This window comes from Melanostigma gelatinosum, assembly GCF_949748355.1.
Source record: "Melanostigma gelatinosum genome assembly, chromosome: 4".
Classification (NCBI taxonomy): domain Eukaryota; kingdom Metazoa; phylum Chordata; class Actinopteri; order Perciformes; family Zoarcidae; genus Melanostigma; species Melanostigma gelatinosum.
In genome coordinates, this window is record NC_136637.1 from 5418158 (window position 1) to 5435310 (window position 17153).

General features: G+C 42.7%; 2 protein-coding genes across 3 annotated transcripts in view; one reads left to right on the forward strand and one right to left on the reverse strand.

The window, feature by feature from the left end:
- The window catches only part of tm2d1 (TM2 domain containing 1), a gene marked incomplete at its 5' end in the record, with an annotated part of 13817 nt that extends 5890 nt beyond the window's left edge, over window positions 1–7927 (reverse strand). The window contains 5 exons of one of the 2 annotated variants that reach the window (XR_013771912.1): window positions 3932–4005; window positions 5797–5888; window positions 6084–6192; window positions 6961–7034; window positions 7781–7927. Coding sequence is in view for 1 of the 2 variants with exons in the window: in XM_079267024.1 (XP_079123150.1) it covers window positions 3932–4005; window positions 5797–5888; window positions 6084–6192; window positions 6961–7034; window positions 7781–7914 (483 nt within the window). The remainder of the gene's footprint in view (window positions 1–3931; window positions 4006–5796; window positions 5889–6083; window positions 6193–6960; window positions 7035–7780) is intronic. The other variant, XM_079267024.1, reaches the window with a different exon arrangement.
- Window positions 7928–9027: 1100 nt separating this feature from the next.
- The window catches only part of patj (PATJ crumbs cell polarity complex component), a 123797-nt gene continuing 115671 nt past the window's right edge, over window positions 9028–17153 (forward strand). The window contains exons 1-3 of the mRNA XM_079267124.1: window positions 9028–9065; window positions 11930–11971; window positions 12083–12261. Of these exons, the coding sequence (XP_079123250.1) occupies window positions 11950–11971; window positions 12083–12261 (201 nt within the window). The 5' untranslated portion in view covers window positions 9028–9065; window positions 11930–11949. The remainder of the gene's footprint in view (window positions 9066–11929; window positions 11972–12082; window positions 12262–17153) is intronic.

Sequence of the window (17153 nt, forward strand, 5' to 3'; positions counted from 1 at the left end):
TCCCCTGGGTTAAACACTCGGGGTTGGGTTCCCCGGTTGTACACGCGGGCTTGGGCCGCCTGTGCCTCGGCCATGTGTTCTCGGACGATGGGCCAGAGGGATGCCATCCTCACCCTCATCTCCTCGACGTGGTCCACCATGGTGCGGTAGGGGGAGGGTTGGTGTTCCCAGGCTTCTTTGGCCAGGTCGAGTAGCCCCCGGGGTCGTCGACCGTACAGGAGCTCGAAGGGCGAGAATCCGGTAGATGCCTGGGGCACCTCTCTGATGGAGAACATCAGGAAGGGTAGCAGTTGGTCCCAATTCTTCCCGTCCTGGTCCATGGTTTTTTTCAACATTTTTTTCAGTGTCTGGTTGAATCGTTCTACTAGTCCGTCCGTTTGGGGGTGATACACCGACGTCCTCAGTTGGGTCACCTTCAGCATGCCACACAGATCCTTCATGATCCTAGACATGAACGGGGTTCCTTGGTCGGTGAGAATCTCCTCCGGTATTCCGACCCTGGAAAACAACATCACCAGCTCCCTTGCAATGCCCTTGGTGGCCATAGAGCGTAGGGGAATGGCTTCGGGATACCGGGTGGCGTAATCCACTATCACCAGGATGTACCTGTGTCCCCGGTTGGTCTTGGGTAGTGGCCCCACTAGGTCCATCCCGATCCTGCTGAAGGGGACGGTGATGATCGGCAGGGGCACCAGCGGGTTTCTGTGATGGGGTTGTGGGGCCACTTGTTGACATTCGGGGCAGCTCCGGCAGTAATCCTCCACGGCCTTTTTTATTCCGGGCCAGTGGAACCTGGCCCTCACCCTTTCCAGGGTTTTCTCCACTCCTAGATGGGCACCTAGGATATGGGAGTGGGCTAACTGGAGGACAGAGGGTATGAAAGGACGGGGTACCAGTAACAACCTGAGGGGGGCCCCGTCCCTTATTACTACCTGGTAGAGGAGCCCGTTATAAATGGAGAAATGTGTGGGAGGGAGGTCTCTTACCCCGTCCAGTGGTCGTCCGTCTACGGCGGCCACCTGCCGAAGGGCGTGGGCTAGGTTGGGGTCCTCCAACTGGGCCGTCCCAAACCTCCCTGTGAGGGGCCCGGGTAAGATGGGCTCCTCCGGGTCCTGGGGAAACAGCCCGGCCAGCTCCTCTTCTTCGAGGGAGGGGGTATCTGCCTCCTCGGGGATGGGCGGCGCCTCTCCTTCGGGCTCACTGGGGCTGGAGGGTCCGTCGTTCTCGACGGCTGTGGCATATACGTCCTCGGGGTTGGGTTGGGTGGCCTCCACCAACGCCCGGGCCACGGCACTGGCGACTCCTTCCGATAGGGGATCGGTGGAGATCTCCTCCCCCAGCCCACAGATGGCTTTCTTCTTGTACTTTCGGTGAGGGGTCGTACCTGGTTTCACCACCAGGCTGCGCCACAGCTCCTGGAACACGGGCAGGTCTCGGCCGACCAGCACCTCTACGGGGAGTCCTTCCACTACTCCTGCAGTGCCGACGTATCTACCCCTCGTCGTGTATATCTCGAGGGCGGTGGTGGGGTATTCGCGGGTCTCCCCATGGATGCACGTGACCGCTCGGGTGCCGGTTAGGAGCGGGTACTGAGCAAACGTAGGTCTCACCAAGGTAATAGCGCTCCCGGAGTCCACCATCGCGGAGGCGTCGCGGCCGTTTACTTTGACCGGGGTGAGGGGCATGTGGTCCTCGTGAGTGGCCCAGCATCCGGTAATCAGTCCGCATGGGCGACTCCCCTCACTGGCCGTGGGCATGGGTGCGTCCTGGCGGTGAGGACATTCCCAGGCGATGTGCCCGATCTCGCCGCAGTGGTAGCACCTCCTCTCTTCCGGTCCAAACGCCGGCCGACGTCGGGGAAAGCCTGGGGGAAAGGAGGGAGACACATAGGTAGTTTCCTCCGTTCTCATCTTTTCTTTGCGGGTGGACCCCTCCACTTTCGGGTTTCTTCCCCCACGCACTAACGCTTGTGCTGCGTGGTAACCCTCCATGATCTCTACCAGTTCCTCGAGGTTGCGGGGGTTTCTCTGGCCGGCCAATTTTTTTGCCTCATACGGGAGGGATCTAAGGAATTTGTCCATGACGACACGATCGGTGGGCGACACCTCGGTTGGCTCTGCGTGCAGCCAGGCCGTCGTAATCCTCTTGATCTCATGCATCTGGGCTCGCGGAGAAAGGGAGGTGTCATATGTCCATTCATGAAATCGTTGTGCCTTTATTAACAGCGTGACCCCGCATCGCTGTAACGCTTCCGCTTTCAACACCCGGAAGTCAACTTTTCCAGCGCGCTCTAAGTCCTGATACGTTACTTGCGTTTCGTTGATCAAAAAGGGGGCTATCAACTCCGCCCAGTGCTCTTCTGGCCATTTTTCCCGGAGTGCCGTTGTCTGGAATATCTGAAAAAACACTTCAACATCGTCAGCTGCCGTCTGCTTGAGAAGGAAGCGCGCGGGGTTGGCTTTCTCCACGGTACGTTGCTCCTGTTGTGTCTGTAACATGCCCTTGATTTCGCTTTGCATCGCCTCCGCGCGTTCGGTTTGTACCTCCATATACTTCTCCATGTGTACTTGCTGTTGGTATTGTTGTTGCTGCTGTGCTTGGAGGATTTGCATTTGTACTTGCATGGCTTGTTCGTGGCGTTTTTGGGTTTCCTGGTTGCTAGCGATTAGCCCCGCTAGCAGCTCTTGAAATGGCACCGGGGTGGCCATGCTTACTGGGTCGGTCGGTCTATCGGTCAGTGTTGCCAGAACCGGACTGTGCCCACATTCTCCACCAAATTGTGACAGCCCCCGGGGTGGCAAGGGGGTTTCACGACAACACGGACCAATAAACACAACCAGTCGGTAGATAAATGGTGCAAGTGAGGTTTTTACTGAATATAGAGAGTGGATAGAGGTAGGATAGACACTCAACAATACACTGTCCGCTTTCCAGAGGGATGGTCGGTGTTCACTTCCACGGTTCGGTGCACAACGGGTATTCCTCATACGGTCCAGGGCGCGGGCAGGAGCAGGGTAGTCGTACAGGCAGGGGTCGGGAGCCGGGCGGGTAGTCAGACGTTCCAGGGTGATCAAGGGGTAAGGCAGTTGTCTCCAATGGGTTTGCTTTTTCTCCGTCTCCTTCCACTCCTACTCTCTCCTAGTTTCCTGTGTCCGGGGCCCTTTTATAGTCCCCTCCTCCTCCTCTGATAGGGTGTGGTCGCTCCCTCGTCTCTCCTCCTCAGGTGTTGCTTGTTGGGCTGATGGTGGTTTGGCGCTCTTTTCCACTCCCTGACATGGGGGCTCCGCCTCCATGTCAGGCAATATCGTCCCTCTACCACTTCTCCTCTGAGGTTGCCCCTCCGGCTGCCACAATGTATATATGTGTATATATATATATATATATATATATATATGTATGTATATATATATATGTATATATGTGTATATATATATATATATATATATATATGTATAATATATATGTATATATATATATATATATATATATGTATTATATATATGTGTGTATATATGTATATATATATATATATATATAAAAATAAACTTTCACGTATATATATATATATATATATATATACGTGAAAGTTTATTTTTGTATTTTAACAAAATACTCTTTCTGGGAAAAAACTGACTTGAAAGTACTTTGAAAAAAATAAATAAAAAATCATGATGCATAATTCTGTTTATTATTCTGCCTCTTTCCCTTAAGTGTTATTGTAACTAGCGTGTCCATTTCTACAATGTTAATAAAAATATTTATCAGTTAACTGCTAAAATAATCAAGAGATAATATAAATTCAAAGCTCCTCAGCTATTGGTGGAAACATTTCTTTAGCAAGAAACCAGAGAAATGGGACATTTGATGACATGAACGTTGTGTGTGTCTGTAGTCTGGGTGTCCACCAGTACCCGACTGGGTTGTGACTCACCTGCATGGCGATCAGTATGAAGTCGATCAGCGTGCCGATTCCACAGAAGCCGACAGTGCAGAACTTCAAGAGTCCTGAGAGAGACGACGAGTGAGTGAATTAAGAGTCAGCTTGTATGAATAAAGGAAGCGACGGCTCTGTGAGTTTAGCAGGTTTCATGGCTCATTTAGAATGAGCCGAGTGGTAAAGATGCTACCGTACATCTGCAATGTCCCGGGTTCAATGCTGAGGACTTCGTTGCAGGTCATTAGGGCTGAAGCAATCCGTCTATTAACAGAGAATTTATTCTGATAATTAACTGATTGTTTTAAAGCAATAATATTTTTTTAATCATAAATCATAATGATTTTCTGCTTTTGTCTGTTTTTATAATCACAGTGAATTGACTATCTTTGGGTTTTGGACTGGTGGTCTGACCAAAACAAGACTGATTCACTAAATTCACCCTCAAACAATCAGCAATTCATCAATCATGAAAATAATCATTAGTTTCAGCCCGACATGTTGTGTTTACTTGCAGTGTATTCTATCTAATATAAGTAAAATGTAAAAATTATGTAAAATTCAGAATGTTTGGAGCCTGGCAGGTGTGATCAATAACTAATAGACAATTTGTGCTCTTGAATTAATACATTTCAAATGTTAGCGGAGATTTTAGGTTCGAGACAAAAGTTCCACTTGAACATAAAAAAGTCCTGCTCCTCAGAGGATGAACCCTTCTAGATTTCGATGAACCCTTCTAGATTTCAATGAACACATGATTACAAACTTTAGCTCGTTTATATAGTGGCTGTAATGAACTCTGCAGCACTGTTGAATCGTATTCTCTAGTTATATCAGTCTGCTCTGTGGAGCTCTTTAACAAAACCCGCCTAAGAAATTATTCGTATTTACAGAAATATCAATCTGACTTGGCTTGGCTTGGCTCTGCCAGGGCCGACCTGTGCCAAATCAAGCCAGGTGTTCGTCGGTGCAGCTGTCCTCCATCCAACACCTGACCCCCCCCCCCCCCCCCACCACACACACACACGCACACACGCACGCGCACACGCACACGCACACACACACAGCCTTTCAGCCCTTTATCTTACTGCAGGTGTCTCATTAAAAGAAGGACTCAGTCTGCTGATAATAACTCGTCCTTGTTATTCTCCGGGTTATTATGGTCTATTGTGTGTAGATCAGTGACAAACAAAGACTCATTGAATTCAATTTTGAATTCAGGCTGGAGAAAAAAAAACACACACACACACACACACACACACACACACATGTGAAAACTGTTAAAGAGCAACCCCAACCAGATCTTTTTATCAGCACATTTAGACTTCCTGAAGCTGGAGTGTGTTCAGCTGCAGGTCCTCTAACGTCCACTAGATGGCTCCTAGAAAACTCTGACCGTACTGAAATGGCCGTGAAAACCCCAAACTTCTTGTTACGAAGCCTCCAGTTTTAGCTCTCAGCGGATCATTTTACGTCCTCTAATTAGACTTTAAGTGGAGAGTTTGAACATGACTACGTTTGTCTGTTCACTCGCATTACATAAAACCATAGTTCCTCTCCTCCCTCCGGTATCTGTCGGGACTGTCTGTCCAGGTTTAGAGTTTTCTCTCTCTCAGATTCTGCCTGCACCATTATTTTCATATTTTTGATTGTAAATTTCTATCCCTTGTTGTGTTTCTTACCATGTTTATTGTCATAAAACTAAAATATTGAGGCAAATTATTTGTGTGTAAAAACCTACTTGGCAATAAACTACATTCTGATAAAATGAAGCTGAATGGAGTTTAGTTTGTGCTGCTCTCAGCTTTGAAAAATTACGTTTAACATCGAGGCATTGCACGCGTGTGTGTGTGTGTGTGTACCTAGAGCAGGGTATCCCAGGTAGAAGCGATCTGCCCCCAGCCAGCCCAGGAACAGAGACAAAGCCACAGCTACTTTGTAGGAATAACCGCTCCTGGGAGAAAAGACACAATTATTATTTTCAGAGTGATCGATAATGACTACGTTTATAATAGACAGTCAAAATGATCATAGTGAGCATGATTTTTGCGTGTTGTTGCATTTGTCAAAACACTGTTAAAAATGCTCCACAATGAAGTTACATTAAAAAAAACTGCTGGTGTGTGGGTGTGTGTGTGTGTGCACTCACACGTTCCTGCAGGGGATGGTTTTGTTGAAGCCCACCTCCTCACCGCTGAACCTGAACTCCGTCCCGTTGGAGAGCCGACAGCTGATGTTCGGAGCTGGAAGGCACTCCACTATAAACACACACACACATATTGTGAACTATTGAATATGTCAGATTTCCATCAATATTCCCTGTCATGAGTTTATTCCCGTTTAGACGGTATCCTAGTTTAGTTTATGTTCATCTTGTATTCTATTTTACTCTCGTCTTCTCATATTGCCGTGTGTATATCTGGTCTTAATGACTTTTTTATGTCTTATTTTGCTTCAACTTTCCAGTTGTTTATTGTCATATGCACAACAATTACAAAGAGTCATTGGATAATGAACATAAGACTCCGTCCGACAAAAGCTCAGTAAATATGTACAAAAAGAGAAAAAACATGCAAGTAAAAATGAGAGTCTGCAGAAGTTAAAATATAGGGATAAAATTGTATTTGGTGTGTCAGATAAAGTGAATGAACAGTAAACAGTAATGAGAAGAAAAAAAAAATAAAAAAAAAATAAAAAAAATAATATATATATATATATATATATATATATATATATATATATATATATATATATATATATACACATATACACTTTTTCGCTAAGCGAAGGGTCAACTGTTGTTAAACTGTCTTTGCCTCCTCAAAAAGTTCCAGTGGGATTTCAAACCATGGAGGTCAAAGGTCATGAGATGCTACGGACAGGGTGCTGGAAACAAAAAACACATCTGACACAGAGGAGTGTCACTACTCGTGGACTTATCCACTTTATCCCGTGGGACTGAAAAGACTTTGATGGATGTGACATCAGCGGACGACGGAATCTGTCTGGTCATGTGACTCACTCACCCCAGGCCGTCATGTCCCTGCAGTTCTCCGGCTCCTGAGTGGCTTCGTCGATCTTCGGGTCGTTGCAGAGATACATGAGGAGAGTGAAGGAGACCCAAACAGCTGCTGACTGACTCAACGTCATCGACACAACAGAATGAAACCAACAGGAGGTGCAGCGTGTGACATGCAATCATGGTGGAGAACATCAACAGCAGGGGCCAGATGTAGAAACAGAACCATGTGTGATACACCGTACGGTATGAGCAGCTGCTAGACTTCAGACCAGGCCTACACACAGTTTACCAGAAACATCTGCAGGGGAAATTTTTGAATGTAAGTTGAGAGTAAACATTGAGTGTTTGTCAATATGTTGAAGTCCACACAGCTTTGTGCTAAATGTCATTCAAATGTGCATTTATAAACTTAGTGTTAAACGATTGGAGGGACGTATTCTATCTTTAATTTACATTTTGCCATTGTTTAGCTGTTAAATATCTTTTGATTCCATTCTGAATTGCGAAGCATTTTATAAAGCCCGTTTCAATATGAGCTCTATTATTTATGTGTAAAGAAGCTGTACGTAGTTAGTACATACTGAATATATAGTACTGACTACATACAGCTTACTTTCGTTATAGTAAGTTACTATCCTACAATGAAAAAGTGAATAATACAAAACAGCGGTACTAATATTCACGTGGTAACGTTTTATCTGCTGAATTAACGTTAGCTAACCTAGGTGTTGTCAACAAGGCTAAGCCTCGTTAGCCTCGTTAGCGACCGCTATACGGTAATTCATCTTCCGTTAAATCAGAGTTACGTAGTCATTAAAGGATATTGTCCGAGTCTTAGGTTGTCGCAGCCGTCCACCTCCTCCGCCAGAACGAGCTTTAAATGAGAGTAAACACAGTAAAATAACAAGCTCCAAAACCCGGAGCGTAAACAAACCTGCCGTCTCCGGGAGGACGCCATGTTTAACTGTCACGTGACACTGTGGTGCATTCAAGACTATGGTGGAAATGGTAGTTCAAATATCTGCGATGCTCAGTGTCAAATAAGGTTCTAACGATGAAGCACATTTTAAGATCATCTTTTTACGACTGTTATTTACATGAACATGTTATTGACTATTTTTTTTATATTTTCCATGCCTAACAAGACATTGCTATTGCTATTAATTTATGAATTTACTTAGGATGTCTATGTAGATGTTTTTTAGTCTGCAGTATTATATCATACATATGGTCTGTTAGTTGCTCTCTGGAACAAGGCACAAAATAATGCCACGACACATTATACTGTGTTTGATTGTGTACCTGACAAATAACAGTGATATGATTTTGATTTGTTCATTTACAGAGGACATGAATGCGCCACACGAGCAGGAACATTTATTTTTTCAAGCAACTTTATTGAACTATGAAATACGGGAATTAAAAAAAATGCTGCGTTTACAACAGCTGTAGAGTGGCAACATAATGCAAAAACAATGTCGAAAATATAATATATGAATTGTAACAAAATATGCAAAACAACTAATATCTTCTACTTAAGTTAAGGTAGTTAATACGAGTCTAAAAATACTCCATTACAAGGAAACATCTTGAATCAAAAACATTTAAATAAAAGTACATTAGTATTATCAGCACAATGTTTTAATAGCCTATCGAAAGTAAATGGTGAGTGGTTCCTTTAACAGCGTTTTATTATTATATTATATTATTCAGTTTTATTGCTAAATAAAGCATTTCAGAGTCATGTTATATCATTGTGGAACGATTGTATTTACTTTATATATTATACAATAGATTAGCAGTATAGTACTGCATCATAAAAGATAAGCATATCATGTGTTTTTAATGTACAATGTAAAATAAATCAAGTCAAGTCAAATAAATGAAGTGGAAACAGATAACACTAATTTCCTTTGAGATGTAGTGGAGTCGAAGTATAAAGTAGAAGGAAATTGAAATACTCAAATGAAGTACAAGTAGCCCAAAACATTTACTCAATGTACTTAGTTACATCCCACCACCGCTGTCTCCAGAAGAGTTGCCTCTCGGTCCGACAGCATTTGAACGCGGCATTAAAGCGACACTGGTGCCAAACTGGATCCAGTTCATGTGAGTTTTCACACCAGTTTAAAACCCGTTCGTAAACCCGTCTCTTGTCTATACATTCTTCATTTACTGGCGGCTTCATCTCCTGAATGTTTATCCGCACCAAAAATTACGTGACGAGGTTTTTTAGACGCTAATTAACAAGCTAATTTAGCATGCTAACGGTTAGCCATCGGTTAGCTGGGTCGTTGTCTGAAGTTATCAAGCTGACGCAGGATAAGTTGTTGTAATGTTGTTTTGGTTCAGCTGAAGCTCAGAAACACTCGGCGAAGTTCAGTCAGATTCAATAATGTGTGTTATAAGCGGCCGCAGCTGGTTCCATCGTTTTATTTTCCTTCGGTTTGTTTCTGAGAAGTTTGATGCACCTGTTGCGAGTTGAACCTGCCGATAACAGATTTACCGTAAAATATATCAGGTTGCGCACAACATGAAGGCGAACAGATGTATGTTTATTGGTTATAGTTTATATGTATAGTTTATTTTCCACATATGGTTTAACCCCCCTCAACCCTTGAGCTGTTTGAGTTTCACTTCCTGGTTTCTCAGGTGAGAGTCTACAGGTGTGAGCCCAGCGTTTTCACGGTGTCGCTAAATAAGAAGTGCAGTTTCGGTTCTCCTGTATTTGTTCTTTGATTCGCGGGTTGGAGGAGTGTTTGTGTGGGTTTGTTTTTCCCACCTGATAAAAAGTGGGTTCAGCTCTGACCTGTGTAAACGAGCCGTGTTGAGTAAACGCTGAGATAACAGTCTGATAACGAGGCTTTTTCACCTATGATACCTTTTCCTGCTTCACGTGCAGCCATTTGAGTGTCGGAAATCAGCCGCGTGCACTTGTGGAAGAGACAGCCGAGTGGTGGAAGTATTCAGATCCTTTACTGAAGTAGAAGTACTGTGAGTAAAAGTCAAATGTGTCAAATTATAAATGGTGTTTCTGGATTAATATAAGTTTTGCATCAATGTGTATGTTGCATTGTAATGCTGTTTTTAGCAATTTGTATGTTCTATTTGCAATGCATCATATTCTATAAAACCATCAAATGTTTGTTGTCAGTTCTGTGATGATGCATTTTCCAGCTGATCCAAGAGGCTTTTTAAAAATATCTTATTTAGCTTAAGAAGGATTTTCTCAACGCATGATGAAGGAACACTTCATCCTTCAGTTTATCACAAACATTCAACATATCTACAGATACATGTTTTGTTTTGAAAAAAGGAGATAAAGAATCTGTGCAGTAAGTAAAGCTGTCAGATGAAAAGATTTCCCTTTTTCAGATGTAGTGGAGTAGAAATATATAGCTGCATACAACAGAAGTATCGAGTTCTGAATATATCAGTATTTGAAAACATGAACTTAGTAACACTTCCTCCCCTGGAGACAGGACATGAGCAGGCCATTCAGTGAGAACAGCCTTGTTGTTCTAAATCCTCTTGGAAAAGATTTGACCACACAGATTCATGAGGGGTTACTGGTGGACAGGTAACTCCTAGAAATTATTTATAGGAGGGCTGGGGCGATAACTCAATATGATAATTTATCGTCTTTCAGTGGAATCATATCGTGATGAAATGTTATTGCGATATGGTGATTCTCTATTAAGTCTTCTAAATTGATAATAAACTCATATTAAATCAGATTTCCAGGAAAATCTGATAATTTAGCACTGTGGCTCTTAATTGAATGAGAAAATACTTTACAATACTTTTCATGTGTCAAGGGTTTGATGTTCACAAGAGTATACAAAACCATGTGGTTATTTTTATATCTACACATTATTTATAAAATTACGAGATAGTAATTATGGTGACAGAATATTTTGGTCCTATATCAATAGATTTGATAATTGACAACATTTAATTCATTGATGGAGCAAAGATGCTAAAATAAGCTCAGCAAATGTGAGGCTTTGTTCTCAGTTTCATAGAAACTGAATATCTTGTTTAAAAAACAAGACATTGACTGATTCATCAATAATATAGATATTCATTAGTTTCATGCAGCCCTACATTTATTCTAACATACGTTTAGTTTATCAGCCAGCTCTGGTTAGGGCAGCAACTAATTATTTTTATTATGAATTAATTCTCAAATGAATCGTTAATCGCTTGTTCTATAAAATGTTGAAACCGTGTTTGGTGTAGCCAGAGGTTTGCAGATGCACACGGCACATTAGGAGTGCTACACTGTAATGTTGTCAGGACAGAGTAGTGAGCAGCAGCTTTTCCAGGTGAATCCGGCTGCTCCCAGATCAGAATATATGAAACCAATATGCAATCAGCTCACTAACGATCTGACTGGCCAGATGTTTCTGTGGATTCTTCCCTCGCATATATAGTCTGGTTTTTTGACTGAAGAAAAAACCAAACTGACCTGCAGTTAGAAATGTCATCTTGGTGTGAAATAGGTCGAAGCTGCAGCTGTACCTCCAAAATGATATAAATCTGCAGAAATTAATGCAATAAATGCGTGTGTATGTAGCGCCTGAGGACCGGTACTGCACGGGGCCAGTGGTCTGGAGACACTCTACATTCTAAAATCACAGCTTTTTATTTTCCTCGATTGCAGCGAGAACCGCACATTTATTTGAAACGGCTTCATATATTACTTCATACACAATTCAAAGCGCTTCACAATGTATGAAATACATTTTTTATTTTAAAAGTAAATCTGCAAATTAAAGGAAATCTTTCTAGAGTAATTATAAATGGAGTATATTTGATGACGTGCCAGTCTCCTGTTTTAATAATGTGCCGTAACTTCAGTATAATATGTCGATTTGAACGCAGTCATGTCATGCTCGCCTCTCTGTTTACCAACAACAGTGTTTCCGGTCAGTGATGATGAACTCCTGTCGTTCTGCTTTCTCTCTCAGACGGAGACCGAGGGGTGACCATGTTTGAAAATGTCCCAACAGGTAAATCCTCTCACCCGCTGAACATTTCAACCAGCTCACGGCTGGAATCGCAGGAAGTCTCGTTGTCTGAGTCTCTTCTGTATGATGAACACGTCCTGCGTTGGTCCTCAGGGTCCTCTGCGGAGCGTCAGCAGGTTCTGGGAGCTCTGGAGCGTCTGCAGGCCAAACTGGTCCTGAGGGAGGAGTGGACCCACAGTGAAACAATGGGAAGCCTGAGGGAGACCCTGCAGAGTCCACTGTTCAGCCACATCCTGACCCTGCAGCACTCCATCAAACAGCTGCGGAACCAGGTGAGGGCCGAGAGGCAGCACGTGGCTCAGACACCAGGACCCGACCAGCGCAGCACATGAAAGCTTTACAGAGATTACAGAAAGAACCCCAGAAAATCCAAATCCAGTCCAGGTTCTGAACAACCTCAACTCTAAGCACCTTTTTCAGATCGCAGAATCTCAAACACTCTGACCTGTCAGATACAACAAAAACCTTATTTTCACATTCTTTGTAAATCTCTTTTTATTTTTTATTTTTCTCATTTCAAATTAGAAAAATGATCTCAAAATCCTGCACCGGTAGTGATGTTTCCCAATCTAGATGGTTTTGGTGTGATTTACCTCGTTTTGGTGGTATCCACTGGAGAGATGTCTAATTGGGACTCTATGGCACTGGGCTTGTGGCGCTCAAAGCTCACAACCCGGTTCCTGGAGATAATCTACGGACCCTGTTGTTTCATGTAGGAACTCTGGTTGAAAGAACATAGGACAGGAAATATCTGTATTTTTGATTTTGGAGTGAACTGTCCCAGCCATAGATGGTTAAAGGTTAAACAAAATATCCTCTTTCCCAATGTAAGTCAGCCCCATGGCATCACACGACAGACAGGTAAATTGTGATTCCACCGTTTGGCTTCAAAGCCCAGCGCTCTTCCTGGGGGGCGACAAGATGTCAGAAACCAGCTACATGGTTTGCATGAGACCACGTTTTATCCTGCCTGCATGGCAGAGGAAATATTCAGAAGTAAAATGATCAGTACCACAATTTCAAAATCAAATCAAAAGTCCTGTATTCAAAGCTTTACTTCAGTAAATGTTCATACATTTTATCAGCAAAATCAAATGAGTATAAAAATAAAAGCACTTTACACCAAAATGGACTCTTTAGTTGCGACATTATTTAATATCATACTGTTGGATTATTGTTGGAATGCTGTTAAGCATTAGTCCATGTTAATTGAGCCAATTAGTGATGTTGATAAACACACAGACTCACAGACACACGCGCACATACACTCCGCTCTCGCTCTTGCTCTCGCTCTCTCTCTCTCTCTGTGTCTCTCTCTCATACAGTCATTCAGGTCTTAGGGATCTTTAGAGGTCTTTCCCCCCTCCTCCCCCCCCCCCCACACACACACACACACGCCATTTTAAAATAAAAGAATGAATCCTAACTGAAATGCTTGTGATGCGCCTGTCATTTAATAACCGGTTTGTGTTTATCTAACATTATGATTCTGTCTCCTCTCCCCCACTCACACCCCATTTCAAAATAAAAGCCCCGGAGAGTGAATTCTAACTGAACTGCTTGTGATGAAGCCTGTCATTTAATAACCTCTGTTTATGTGTGTCAAACATTATGATTATGTCTCCTCTCCCCCTCCCTCCACCACCCAGCCCCACCCTTTCAAAATAAAAGCCCCATTGATTAACTGTATTTAAACAAGCTCAAAATTAGGCTTTTTTGTTAAAAAAATGAATGCTCTAACTACTACTGCTGCTGCTAATATAGTATTACTACTACTGCTACTGCTACTTCTACTACAAATATCACTACTACTACTAGTAGTTATTCTAATGCTACTAATACTTCTACTAACAATACTTCTACTGCAACTTATACGACTACAAATATCACCACTGATGAATTTTTTTAAGCCACAGAAACTGTTCAAATATCAAAATGTTCAGCTCCTTCAGCTCATCTCTGCTATGACTTTTTCTATTTCTAACCTTTAAACGTTTTGAATTATTAAGCTTTTTGCAACTTTTTTTTGATTAGGTTCTATGGAGAAGATTTTCAAATCCTCTTAAACTTCAACTTTCAAATCCTTCAACTTCCTCATACTTTCAGCTACAGACACCATTTCAACTTTAAAATGTTGCCGCGTAATTCAGCTTTCCGATATCTTTTAAACTTTTTGAACTGCAGCAATTTAACTTTTATGATTTTTCAGCCCTTTTCTGACTTTATAATGGGTGTGTATTGCACAGCTTAGGGTGCGTGATGTCACCGCTAGAGTGAAGAGCAGCTTGAGATTCTTGTGAAAAAAACGTTTGTGTTTTGCCACTGTGTCCACAATCTAAACTCTTCATGCATAATTTCTGGATGTAAAAGTAGCTAATATTGTCCTTGTTGTAGAAAAATTACTGTGGAATCCCACAGATTTCCACATTTGACACGGAAGCCGTTAATTGAGAGGAAAACCGACTTTCTGCTCCATAGAGACCAATATTAAATTTTGCTTCAAAAACATCTTCCACAGTACACGGTACCCCATTTCTATATCTTTCCCCCCTCCTCCACCCCCCCCCCCCCCACACACGCCATTTTAAAATAAAAGCCCCACAGAATGAATCCTAACTGAAATGCTTGTGATGAGCCTGTCATTTAATAACCGGTTTGTGTTTATCTAACATTATGATTCTGTCTCCTCTCCCCTTCTCCCCCACACCCTACACCCCATTTCAAAATAAAAGCCCCCAGAGAGTGAATTCTAACTGAACTGCTTGTGATGAAGCCTGTCATTTAATAACCTCTGTTTATGTGTGTCAAACATGATTATGTCTCCTCTCCCCCTCCCTCCCCCACCCAGTCCCACCCTTTCAAAATAAAAGCCTCATGGATTAACTGTATTTAAACGTTAAGCTCAAAATTTTTTGTTGAAATAATGAATGCTCTTACTAATACTGTGACAACTACTACTGCTGCTAATATTTCTAGTATTACTACTACTACTACTTCAACTTTTGCTGTTGCTACTATTACTACTACTGCTACTGCTACCATAAATATTATTACTACCACTACTGCTATTACTACCACTACCACTACTATTATTACTTATACCACAACTGCTAATACTGCTATTCCTGCTACTACCAGTACTAATAACCAGTACTAATACTACTACAGCTATTAGTACTACTACTACTACTACTACTTATTATACTACTACTACTACTGTTATATTAAATACGACCACTACAGCTATTACTACGACTACTGATACTACTACTTCTTCTAATTACTAATACTTCGACGACAACTTCTACTACTGCTGCTACTACAAATATCACTACTGCTACAGCTAGTACTTATTCAAATGCTACTAATACTTATACTGCTAATGATACTTCTACTACAACAAATACCACTACTGCTGGAATTCTTTTAAGCTACAGAAACTGTTCGAATATCAAAATGTTCAGCTCTTTCAGGAGAGGGGTGATATGACTTCATATTTGTAATCTTTCAACATTTTGAATTATTAAGCTTTTTGCAATTTTTAAAAAATTGGATATCTATTTTCATCAATGTTTTTGAGATTCATTTCAGCTTTCAGCATTCCAACGCATTTTCAGCAGGAAATGGATTTTTCTAGTTACTACTATTGATGCATTCATGCACACACAGCATGTAGTGTATGTATGGTAGCCGGCTGCAGTAGAGATAATTTTACACATTTTTTAATAGTCAGGTGGTTAAGTTCACAGTATAACAATGTCTTGTATTTTATAGGATCATTATTAGGTCTCTAAAATCTTCATCTGCAAAGTAACTCTTAAATAAAGCCGACGGATAAATGTAGTTCAGTTAAATGTACCTGTAAGTGTCAAATTTAAAAAGTAAAGTACAAGTACCTTTAGGGTTGACATGATTTTATTGACTGCACTAGAAGTTGTCGCTCCATTGGGCATCTCTTATAAAACGTGTGTTGGTGTAGAGACAGTCGTGTCTAAAGTTGCGGCAGCGCTGCAGACTGATGAACGTGTCCCCATCTGATCTGACACGCGTGACTCCGCCCCAGGTGTTGACAGCCTATCAGATACCGGTACACTGCAGCCTCCTGTCCAACACCGTGACCTGACAGTGGGGGCTGAGTGTGTGTGTGTGTGTGTGTGTGTGTGGGGGGGGGCATTGAATCCCCCGCTGCATCCCCATCTGTATTCAGCTCCAGCTCGTACTGACGCGGAGCCTTTACAATAAACAATCTGCGGGCCAAATTAAGATAATGGCAATAACCGACGCTGGGCTTCATATTCTAAGTGCTGCGAAGGTCAGAGCTGAGTCTATGAAAGCGCCGCGGTGGAAGCCGGTGGAGGGTGTATGAAGCAGGGGACTTCTCTCTCCCTCGCTCTCTCTCTTTATTTATTTTCCCTCCCCCCCCCCTCCCGGCTCTCTGCGGATCTATCAAGCTTTAATATCTAGTGTCCTGGTTTGAGTAACGGCCTTGTCGAGGCGGGTATTGATGAAATGGTTCGGGATCCTGCTCCGTCAGCCCGGCCTAAATAAGCCACAGACTGATAAGTTTCCACAATGTGAGTGTAAAGGTCATTAATACATTACCTGTTCAGAGAGAGGCAGCCTGCAGAGGAAGCTATTGATTTTTCTTTTCCTCCTCTCTCCTCCCCACTTACCCCCCGGTCTCACCGCTTCATTTTTTTAAAAAACTCTGTGTCTTTCTTTTCTGTCGACAGCGTCCTTGCATATGGAACGTCTCTTTCTCTTCTGTCTCTCCGTCAGAGCTGACGCTTTGGTTTTGTGTGGTGGTAGAAAAACAAATGTCAATACAAGGCCGTGTGTGTGTGTGTGTGTGTGTGTGTGTGTGTGTGTGTGTGTGTGTGTGTGTGTGTGTGTGTGTGTGTGTGTGTGTGTGTGTGTGTGTGTGTGTGTGTGTGTGTGTGTGTGTGTGTGTGTGTGTGTGTGTGTGTGTGTGTGTGTGTGTGTGTGTGTGTGTGTGTGCGCGCGCGCGATTCCTGTCCACCTCTTTGTCCTCCGGTCTTTCTTTTTGTTAATGAAGTGCAGTTGAAGCTTTGGGATAAGAGCTCGTTCTTTGCCGAAGTTAACACCATGAATCCCTGGATTAGAGCTATATAGACATAGTAATATATGAAATGCATTAAGAATG